This window comes from Schistocerca piceifrons, unplaced genomic scaffold (genome assembly GCF_021461385.2).
Source record: "Schistocerca piceifrons isolate TAMUIC-IGC-003096 unplaced genomic scaffold, iqSchPice1.1 HiC_scaffold_1870, whole genome shotgun sequence".
Taxonomy (NCBI): domain Eukaryota; kingdom Metazoa; phylum Arthropoda; class Insecta; order Orthoptera; family Acrididae; genus Schistocerca; species Schistocerca piceifrons.
Window position 1 is genome coordinate 3,009,689 of NW_025727757.1, and position 12,349 is coordinate 3,022,037.

The window sequence follows — 12,349 nt, forward strand, 5'->3', positions numbered from 1 at the left end:
AAAAGGAATCCACTTCGAGAATAACAATGGACCCATTCTCAGAACAGCAACTGCGTATGATTGACTTACTTATAAATCAAATGCATCTCTTCTCTCAGTAAAATTATATGCCTTAGCACAAAAATAAAGAAATAGAAAATAATTAACTTTCCTTGACACAATACCACACTACTGCAGCTATTAATACAACAAAGGTACCAGGAGAACGTTCTGGAAGTTTGATTGATACTTGTCACCGAGTTTTGTTCTATGATCTAGTGTTGGTGCTACCTAAACTCTTAGAAGATGACAGCTGCTCAGGTGGGAGAAACATTTCCTGCAAAAATTTCCATAGGCTACAATAATTCCAGTAAGGCAGCTGACAATTATGTGATTTTATTTCATCGATTACAAAATCAAGTCGAAAGTACACATTAGGTAGGTAAGGCCACTAGTGAAAGTTGATTATTGGTAAACAAGGAAAAGAATGTTTTGTAAAGGCTGTAATTAACCTCCAGGAAAAGGAAACGCTCATCCAGTGAGGAGCAATCCTCCGCTATCAACAAAACAATGGCACTGGACTAAAAGTTTGATGGTCTGTTAAAATAGGCTCTAGCTTCATATGATTAAGCTCTGTGTTCGAGTCACTGATCAGCCGAACACTAAACAACTATGAAAAGACCCTCTTAGCTTCTGCTGAGTTCAGTTAAACAACATAGTCCGACAATTAGAAGCTCACCATCAACCTTTCCTATACCAGAAATTTTATTTCATTACTGAACCAATGATCATGTCGATTATGTAGAGTGCTGTATCTGTCGTATGTAGAGTCTTTTATCTGTAATGGAAATTCTTTGGTAACGTATACATATTTCAGTTATGTGAACTTTTGGAACAAAGTTTAAATTAAGCTTGTTAATGTAAATAACTACTGGAATGATTATTATGTAATGCACTGTAAATGACTTGGTCCATAGTTAGGGAATGCAGGGTTGAATGTAAAAAATGTGGGGAATCCCTGCAGCTACAGAAGTAGCCTGGCAGAATGGAAAAGGTGTCGTTCACGCAAGCGGCAACTTGTCCCTTGCGACGGCTAAGGAGTCTGGCTTGAGCAGTGCTGTGGTTAATATCTCGCTAGCAGTAGCGGAACATTGTGGCTCATTCTTGCAGTTTTGAGGCAGAGGAGCTAAGAGTGTTACTTATGCACCTTTGATTCTGCATTTGGTGATACCATGTATAATGGCACGGTTTTCGGCCCTGCAAAAATATAATTCAGAAGACCTATAACAGGGCGAGGCCAACAGTACTGCCATGACTACATCGCCGCCATGTTAACAGCCACTGCAAATCACGCCACCAGTGCCACCAGCCTTCCACCAAAATGTTTATATTTGGCACTCTGTAAATGGACCAGGTATTTGCGAAATTTGGTTGATTTTCATAATAATCGTGGTATTGCTAAAAGCTCTGTCTTGCACCTGTGATTATCCCAAATCACAAACCTCACCAGGAATCCTATCCTAGTGAATTTAATTCCGAGTGTGCTAATTTATCATGAAAAGACTATTCAGAAATAGTTGTGATTACTTTCTGATGTGTGGAGTTGTGTTTAAAGTTCAGTTTTATAGTTTGAGAAATACTACACTGCCAGTGTGGTTTTCAATCTATCTGCAATCATTTTCTTAAATAATTTGCCTTACTTAAAAAAGTACCAGTAAATAGTAAAGTTGTTAGTTAAAAGAATAATAATATTGAATAGAAGTAAAAAAGATTATTAATTATGCACTTTGATCAGAATTACAAAGCTCTATCACTGTTCATTTTATGAGTAGGTGTTTGAACTTGAATATAAAATTTTTTTGGCATTTGCACAGTCAACCATATTTTGAGAAGGTTAAAAGACTGCTTTTCAAAGCACACTTGTTATTTGAAGAGTTATAGTTTGTTGTGCTTCACTTAATGAATAATTATTCATGACAATACTCACAATTTCCCATACACACTTGAGTAGTTTTGTTAATGAGCATGGTTCATCAAACCATTAAAGTTTAATAGCCCTCATGTGCTAGGCCAGTTGGTTAATGAAGCAAAGCAAAGGTCCCTCCAGAGCCACTGTAGTTAGATTTGCTTTCTGTTTAATTGCTTCAAACTGAGCTCAAGAAAGAAATATTTACTGTGTTTGCTATTTTAATGCAAGCTGGTTCATGTAATGGCATAGAGAAACTCTACTAAGCAATGATGTTATAGAGTATGATCATAATAAACCCCGATTTAAATCAGAATCATTTCATGCTCTGCGCTGTTCAGTAATGCTATTAGTATCATGTGTGTTGGTGACCAGTTGTATTAACTGCTGCATCTAGTTCATTCAAGGTACATCGTCTTCACTTCCAAGTTAGTACTACATTTATCTGCAAGGTTAGGTTACTGTGTTCTAGTGCGAACAGATGTCAAGTAAGAGTTTAGTAGATGTTAAGCAAAGTTAGGTTAGCCCTAGCACTGCCTTGAGCTTTATTACATTGTTTGACAAAAATTCCTAATTAGGCTGGCGACATATTAATACGTAATATTAAACTTGTTTTTGTGCTGGGGAAAATCTGTTCCTCACCCACCTGTTTAGTGTTAGTTATACTCTGCTGGAGTGTTTTGGAAGTGAATCCCAGTCAAACAGATTGTTTGTTCTGTTCCCATTAGGTTATCTCACAGTCACAACTTTCTCAAAAATTCCTCATAGAGGTTTAATGTAATCACTGACTGCCATTTATGGTGGTCGGTGTTACCATTACAAGCACTCCCTTTGGAGGAGCCCTCCTGCACCATTCCACCACATGATGGCTGACTTGCTGCTAGTACATTTGTATGGCTGCTTCGGTATCTTGGCATTTTCAGCTCTTAAGGAGGGAGGCAGAGCTTTAGTTGGTAAAGACATTTCCAGCTGGAGTACATCACAACCAGACACACATTATAGAATCAGATATTGGATTTTAAGGTGTACCCAGGACCAGATGTACAGTCAGATCACAATTTAGTTATGACAATGAGTGAAGTAAATTTTAAGAGAGTTGTTACGTGAATTCAGTGTGTAAATAAATAGGATACTGAAGTACACAGGAATGGAATGTGAATTTTAACTTCTATGAGGCTCTAGATAATCTGATATTGAATGGCGATCAAACGAATTTTCAAGTTCGTCTATATAATCGATGAGAGACAATTCATAACAACAGACAGCCAGAAAAAGACATCCAAACACTACAGAAGTGACCAAGCGCTGGTAAGTGTGATAGCTTACGCACAATGAGCCAAACAGCTCATGAATCCAACTTACTGACAAAAATAACAATATCCAGAAGAATGGAAGACAAAGCTTATGATCTGTTTGAGGATGCTAAATTTGGAGTAATGGATCCAGGGAGGACAACTTGACCTTCAACCTTATAGTGGCAGGAATGTGTGAGAAAAATCAAGAGATATTTATTGGATTTGTAGATCTTTACCTGACATTTGACAGCATGAAACAGTGAATTTTTTTTTCTCTAAAAGGTACGTATATGGTACAGCAGATAACATAGAATATGAGCAATAATCAACAAGAATTGGTACTCTGAATCAAAGATGATTAAAGATAAAGATGCAGGTAGTCTCCACAAATGTTCAGATGAACACTGAAGAATCATTGGTGGAATTGAAGAAACTTCCAGGAATTTAATTAAAACTGAAGGTGAAAACGATTTTGTTTAATAAAATTCACTGGTGATATTTCTGTGTTCACTGGAAGTCTGAATGAATCACCAGACTTGATGAATGTAAGAAATAGTTGAATGAACACTAAATCAGGATTAATGAATGGAAGAAAGAGGAAAGTATTGCTGAGTAGCAGAAATAACATTGGTGGCAATGTTTACATCGGAATTAAGGACCACGCAGTAGACTGCTTGTAGTGACTATTACACATGAAGCTAATTTACACTGAGGGACAGAGCGTGGTTGTCACAAGGAGTAATGTTGCATGGGAAAGCAGGAGATTCCTTGTAAAACAAAGTTACTAATACCAAGGATAGGCCTTAATTTGTATTGGATGTCCCTTAATGTATGTTTGGAGCACAGTACTGCATAAAAATTAATCGTGGATTATGGAAAAAAACAAGAGGGGAATCTAAGCATTCCAAATTTGGTGCTATACAAGGATGTTTAAACTAGGTGAACTCATAACAGAACTGTGGAACGTCTCTGCAGAACAGGTGAGGATATTGTGATATGTGGAAAACTGTGACAAGTACGAGGGTCAGCATAGTAAGTTATATTTGAAGGCATCAGGGAATAACTGCCGTGGCACTAGAGGTAGTTGTTGAGGTTAAAAACTGAAGGGAAAGACAGAGGAATGCATACCACAAATGACAGTGGATTCTGGGTGCTCATGGCACTGTAAATCTGTTGCTCACACAGATAGACACATTGTCAACAGGAGGCAGAGTTTCTGTTTCGCATGTCTGTGGTTACAGGGACTGGCTGTTACAGCAGTGGGGCAACCAAGGTGGACCACTCCCTGACAAGCTAAGGCTCTGCTGACGTTTGCTTCTGGCTGGTGCTTGCAGAGTGTAATTTTTGTTACTAACAGAAACTTTATAGCAAATTATTGGGTTGTTTTTCCTGCCTCATTCCTGACGAGAACCAAAAATGGTCTCATAAATGTGTGTATGTGTGACCTCTGCTAGATCATTCCAATACATCTAGAGTAACATACAATTATCTCATTTGACATTGTGTTACACATTCAGTGCACTCATACTCTACCTGCCACTAAATTTTCTGTGGATGACATTGCATGAATTATTGCTGGCATTGGTTTGCTGATCTTGATGAGAATAAGTCACTGAACTGTTGACAATAGCTATTTTCTCTACCAACCTATTCTTAATTAACCTCTCTCCCATGATACTATGATCTATTCCTGAGGATACCACCCATGAATGTATGTTCTGATGCTTTTGAGTATTTATTTCTGATCTACCTTACAATGTTGTGTGTGTGTGTGTGTGTGTGTGTGTGTTGAGGGAACTCACCGCATTTGAGAGACAGTGGCCTTATCAGGTTGAGTAGTCGTGGGCTGCGCAGCAGCAGGTGTCTGGCGAAGTGCGCTGGCAGAGGTGGCGGCAGCGGCGGAGGTGGTGGTGGTTCTGGTTGTGGTACTCAGCTCCGTAACGACTGGTGCGCTGCACATACAGAGAGAGGCAGGGTGTGAGCTGGCTGGTGTTTCCTCGTGGGGATGTGGGGGTGCCTCCCTATGGCCAGCACTGCTGAGGGACCATCCACACACTGGCAACTATATGGACGACATGTGCCACATATGGGGACAGGGCTCCCGTCAATACAAATGAATGACCAGTAAGCTAGTAACTATCAGCTGCACCACCCGAGCTTCCCACGGCAGTCGCCGAACACGATACAACATGTAGTTCAAAACAAAGTGCAGCCAGAAGGTACATACATTTGCAAAAACTCAATTACAGAATTACTGGAGAGGTCAGCTCAGGTATTATCACCATCAAATCTATACCAACGGCCTGAATTCCACTCCACCTAAGTTGTATGCACCCACATAATGTTACAGTCTTACAGTCCCTCCGATCTCTTTTCAGTACGGGCATTTCACTCTACAAAATGGTTACTACGAGACACTACTTGAAGAAATTCATCTGTAATACTGAGTCCACAATCAGACTAATGTCACGATAATGTAAATATCACGAAACCTGGTATAATCAGGTGACAGTCTACAACACTTGTAAACTCAAGTTTATTGCAATAAATGACATTCCAGAAACTTAAGTTTCAACTTTAAATTACATGACTAAGACATTTGTATTACAATTAAGCAACTATTGTCTCTTAAGTAAGTATGAAAGATCTTAAATATCATTTTGGCCACATGTAAGCATGTGTGTGCAAATGTTGAAATGACATAGCATAAAGTTTTGTGTTAGATGATTCAAACCCAGCAAGTAATAGGATTGTTAACTAAGGGCAATAATACATTACATATCCAAATATAGCTAGATGCGAATCTGAAATGTTGAGAAAGTATTTTGTACCTTCACTGGGATTTGAATCCAGCACCTATCATTGTTTTCTAACCACAAATACACATTAAACATCTGCTTAGACTAGCTGTAGCGCGATTTGCATATGTCTGAAACGGAAATAACTTAATGGAAACTTCTGTGTGGAGTGGAAATCTGCCTGCATGCATCATCGTTGTTGACTGCACACAAGAAAATGTTTATTATCGAATTCCTTTTTGCCAGTTGCTACGAGTGACATGTCTTAACTTGAAATGATGGCCCGAAAAGTTTTGTGTGACAGTTGAAATCAACACCACCCATCATTGTTGAAAAGACACGTAGAGGCGATAAAAATAAAAATTACTTTTCTCCTTTGGTTTGATGAGCACATATTACTATTTCAAATGACACAATGAAATTATTTGCAGACAACCACAAATACAACGGATGCTAACTACTATGGACATATCCCTGGGAACAATTTCTTAGCACAAAAGACCTTTGTCACACCAGATGCATATTGTTACATTCTGAGGACTCATTAGCCTCTGATTGTACATTTTTTTCTAAGGACCAAACATTTTCATTTTATCAAGTTAAGGCCCAATGGCTCAAATGTCCACCCAACCATCCTGGTTTACATTTTCCTTTCTTTTTTTTAAACTGATCAATGCAAATGCTGTGGCCTTTCCCTTGAAATGCCACTATCTATTTCCTTTCCCACATTTGAGTGCTGTAGATTCTGCTTCGTCTCTTATGGTCTTGCAGTCGATAGGACGTTTAACACTAAATTACTTCTTTCTTTCTTCCGCAATATTTGCTATTGAATTAAAGTGTTGCATGATGGTTAACTGGTCACATTTCATGACGTTTGCCAGTAATCAATTGGGCCATACTGGTAAACCACCACATCAAGACAAACCAACTCAAAATTAGAAAATTATTTTCCGATTTGATTTGTTCAGCGCACTTACCACATACACGCACAAAATACTTTGTGCACCATTTTCAAAGGCTTAAACAACAATCTTCATGACCATCAAGAGTACAACATTCAGTAAGTCACTCCAAGAATAATTTATAACTTCCAATAAAAAATTATGGCTGATAACTAAACTTATTGCAACCTGTATGAGAACATGTAAAACAAAATCTCTATGATCTTATGCATGAATCTACTTGTTTCAGTAAAATTATGGGTGGCCCTTTTAGGCAATATGCATCAATGTAGTACGCCACATAGAAAAAATTATGGACTTTCTCACGCAATTGCACGATACTTTTTTTAGGCCTCCTTTTACCACCTGGAATTTATCTGGAGGGATTATCTGTGCTACGTAAGCTACGTTTACTGAAGACAAGTCTCGTCTTTGCAATGACCGGTTGTGTTAATAGTAACAGAAGAAACTACAATAATGAATGACCTCTTCAAAAAAACATTATATTGGATAAACAAAGCTGCTTAGTACCACCTCAAAGTAAAAAATAAATTTCTTCAGAAATTATAACAAAAGGAATCCACTTCGAGAATAACAATGGACCCATTCTCAGAACAGCAACTGCGTATGATTGACTTACTTATAAATCAAATGCATCTCTTCTCTCAGTAAAATTATATGCCTTAGCACAAAAATAAAGAAATAGAAAATAATTAACTTTCCTTGACACAATACCACACTACTGCAGCTATTAATACAACAAAGGTACCAGGAGAACGTTCTGGAAGTTTGATTGATACTTGTCACCGAGTTTTGTTCTATGATCTAGTGTTGGTGCAACCTAAACTCTTAGAAGATGACAGCTGCTCAGGTGGGAGAAACATTTCCTGCAAAAATTTCCATAGGCTACAATAATTCCAGTAAGGCAGCTGACAATTATGTGATTTTATTTCATCGATTACAAAATCAAGTCGAAAGTACACATTAGGTAGGTAAGGCCACTAGTGAAAGTTGATTATTGGTAAACAAGGAAAAGAATGTTTTGTAAAGGCTGTAATTAACCTCCAGGAAAAGGAAACGCTCATCCAGTGAGGAGCAATCCTCCGCTATCAACAAAACAATGGCACTGGACTAAAAGTTTGATGGTCTGTTAAAATAGGCTCTGGCTTCATATGATTAAGCTCTGTGTTCGAGTCACTGATCAGCCGAACACTAAACAACTATGAAAAGACCCTCTTAGCTTCTGCTGAGTTCAGTTAAACAACATAGTCCGACAATTAGAAGCTCACCATCAACCTTTCCTATACCAGAAATTTTATTTCATTACTGAACCAATGATCATGTCGATTATGTAGAGTGCTGTATCTGTCGTATGTAGAGTCTTTTATCTGTAATGGAAATTCTTTGGTAACGTATACATATTTCAGTTATGTGAACTTTTGGAACAAAGTTTAAATTAAGCTTGTTAATGTAAATAACTACTGGAATGATTATTATGTAATGCACTGTAAATGACTTGGTCCATAGTTAGGGAATGCAGGGTTGAATGTAAAAAATGTGGGGAATCCCTGCAGCTACAGAAGTAGCCTGGCAGAATGGAAAAGGTGTCGTTCACGCAAGCGGCAACTTGTCCCTTGCGACGGCTAAGGAGTCTGGCTTGAGCAGTGCTGTGGTTAATATCTCGCTAGCAGTAGCGGAACATTGTGGCTCATTCTTGCAGTTTTGAGGCAGAGGAGCTAAGAGTGTTACTTATGCACCTTTGATTCTGCATTTGGTGATACCATGTATAATGGCACGGTTTTCGGCCCTGCAAAAATATAATTCAGAAGACCTATAACAGGGCGAGGCCAACAGTACTGCCATGACTACATCGCCGCCATGTTAACAGCCACTGCAAATCACGCCACCAGTGCCACCAGCCTTCCACCAAAATGTTTATATTTGGCACTCTGTAAATGGACCAGGTATTTGCGAAATTTGGTTGATTTTCATAATAATCGTGGTATTGCTAAAAGCTCTGTCTTGCACCTGTGATTATCCCAAATCACAAACCTCACCAGGAATCCTATCCTAGTGAATTTAATTCCGAGTGTGCTAATTTATCATGAAAAGACTATTCAGAAATAGTTGTGATTACTTTCTGATGTGTGGAGTTGTGTTTAAAGTTCAGTTTTATAGTTTGAGAAATACTACACTGCCAGTGTGGTTTTCAATCTATCTGCAATCATTTTCTTAAATAATTTGCCTTACTTAAAAAAGTACCAGTAAATAGTAAAGTTGTTAGTTAAAAGAATAATAATATTGAATAGAAGTAAAAAAGATTATTAATTATGCACTTTGATCAGAATTACAAAGCTCTATCACTGTTCATTTTATGAGTAGGTGTTTGAACTTGAATATAAATTTTTTTTGGCATTTGCACAGTCAACCATATTTTGAGAAGGTTAAAAGACTGCTTTTCAAAGCACACTTGTTATTTGAAGAGTTATAGTTTGTTGTGCTTCACTTAATGAATAATTATTCATGACAATACTCACAATTTCCCATACACACTTGAGTAGTTTTGTTAATGAGCATGGTTCATCAAACCATTAAAGTTTAATAGCCCTCATGTGCTAGGCCAGTTGGTTAATGAAGCAAAGCAAAGGTCCCTCCAGAGCCACTGTAGTTAGATTTGCTTTCTGTTTAATTGCTTCAAACTGAGCTCAAGAAAGAAATATTTACTGTGTTTGCTATTTTAATGCAAGCTGGTTCATGTAATGGCATAGAGAAACTCTACTAAGCAATGATGTTATAGAGTATGATCATAATAAACCCCGATTTAAATCAGAATCATTTCATGCTCTGCGCTGTTCAGTAATGCTATTAGTATCATGTGTGTTGGTGACCAGTTGTATTAACTGCTGCATCTAGTTCATTCAAGGTACATCGTCTTCACTTCCAAGTTAGTACTACATTTATCTGCAACGTTAGGTTACTGTGTTCTAGTGCGAACAGATGTCAAGTAAGAGTTTAGTAGATGTTAAGCAAAGTTAGGTTAGCCCTAGCACTGCCTTGAGCTTTATTACATTGTTTGACAAAAATTCCTAATTAGGCTGGCGACATATTAATACGTAATATTAAACTTGTTTTTGTGCTGGGGAAAATCTGTTCCTCACCCACCTGTTTAGTGTTAGTTATACTCTGCTGGAGTGTTTTGGAAGTGAATCCCAGTCAAACAGATTGTTTGTTCTGTTCCCATTAGGTTATCTCACGGTCACAACTTTCTCAAAAATTCCTCATAGAGGTTTAATGTAATCACTGACTGCCATTTATGGTGGTCGGTGTTACCATTACAAGCACTCCCTTTGGAGGAGCCCTCCTGCACCATTCCACCACATGATGGCTGACTTGCTGCTAGTACATTTGTATGGCTGCTTCGGTATCTTGGCATTTTCAGCTCTTAAGGAGGGAGGCAGAGCTTTAGTTGGTAAAGACATTTCCAGCTGGAGTACATCACAACCAGACACACATTATAGAATCAGATATTGGATTTTAAGGTGTACCCAGGACCAGATGTACAGTCAGATCACAATTTAGTTATGACAATGAGTGAAGTAAATTTTAAGAGAGTTGTTACGTGAATTCAGTGTGTAAATAAATAGGATACTGAAGTACACAGGAATGGAATGTGAATTTTAACTTCTATGAGGCTCTAGATAATCTGATATTGAATGGCGATCAAACGAATTTTCAAGTTCGTCTATATAATCGATGAGAGACAATTCATAACAACAGACAGCCAGAAAAAGACATCCAAACACTACAGAAGTGACCAAGCGCTGGTAAGTGTGATAGCTTACGCACAATGAGCCAAACAGCTCATGAATCCAACTTACTGACAAAAATAACAATATCCAGAAGAATGGAAGACAAAGCTTATGATCTGTTTGAGGATGCTAAATTTGGAGTAATGGATCCAGGGACGACAACTTGACCTTCAACCTTATAGTGGCAGGAATGTGTGAGAAAAATCAAGAGATATTTATTGGATTTGTAGATTTTTACCTGACATTTGACAGCATGAAACAGTGAATTTTTTTTTCTCTAAAAGGTACGTATATGGTACAGCAGATAACATAGAATATGAGCAATAATCAACAAGAATTGGTACTCTGAATCAAAGATGATTAAAGATAAAGATGCAGGTAGTCTCCACAAATGTTCAGATGAACACAGAAGAATCATTGGTGGAATTGAAGAAACTTCCAGGAATTTAATTAAAACTGAAGGTGAAAACGATTTTGTTTAATAAAATTCACTGGTGATATTTCTGTGTTCACTGAAAGTCTGAATGAATCACCAGAGTTGATGAATGTAAGAAATAGTTGAATGAACACTAAATCAGGATTAATGAATGGAAGAAAGAGGAAAGTATTGCTGAGTAGCAGAAATAACATTGGTGGCAATGTTTACATCGGAATTAAGGACCACGCAGTAGACTGCTTGTAGTGACTATTACACATGAAGCTAATTTACACTGAGGGACAGAGCGTGGTTGTCACAAGGAGTAATGTTGCATGGGAAAGCAGGAGATTCCTTGTAAAACAAAGTTACTAATACCAAGGATAGGCCTTAATTTGTATTGGATGTCCCTTAATGTATGTTTGGAGCACAGTACTGCATAAAAATTAATCGTGGATTATGGAAAAAAACAAGAGGGGAATCTAAGCATTCCAAATTTGGTGCTATACAAGGATGTTTAAACTAGGTGAACTCATAACAGAACTGTGGAACGTCTCTGCAGAACAGGTGAGGATATTGTGATATGTGGAAAACTGTGACAAGTACGAGGGTCAGCATAGTAAGTTATATTTGAAGGCATCAGGGAATAACTGCCGTGGCACTAGAGGTAGTTGTTGAGGTTAAAAACTGAAGGGAAAGACAGAGGAATGCATACCACAAATGACAGTGGATTCTGGGTGCTCATGGCACTGTAAATCTGTTGCTCACACAGATAGACACATTGTCAACAGGAGGCAGAGTTTCTGTTTCGCATGTCTGTGGTTACAGGGACTGGCTGTTACAGCAGTGAGGCAACCAAGGTGGACCACTCCCTGACAAGCTAAGGCTCTGCTGACGTTTGCTTCTGGCTGGTGCTTGCAGAGTGTAATTTTTGTTACTAACAGAAACTTTATAGCAAATTATTGGGTTGTTTTTCCTGCCTCATTCCTGACGAGAACCAAAAATGGTCTCATAAATGTGTGTATGTGTGACCTCTGCTAGATCATTCCAATACATCTAGAGTAACATACAATTATCTCATTTGACATTGTGTTACACATTCAGTGCACTCATACTCTACCTGCCACTAAATTTTCTGTGGATGAC

At 38.0% G+C, this 12,349-nt stretch overlaps 1 protein-coding gene across 1 annotated transcript in view; it reads right to left on the reverse strand.

Moving 5' to 3' along the window:
* The window catches only part of LOC124741120 (mucin-2-like), a 261,502-nt gene that overhangs the window by 84,841 nt on the left and 164,312 nt on the right, over positions 1-12,349 (reverse strand). Inside the window, exon 19 of the mRNA XM_047248654.1 lies at positions 5,043-5,192. Within this exon, the coding sequence (XP_047104610.1) occupies positions 5,043-5,192 (150 nt within the window). The remainder of the gene's footprint in view (positions 1-5,042; positions 5,193-12,349) is intronic.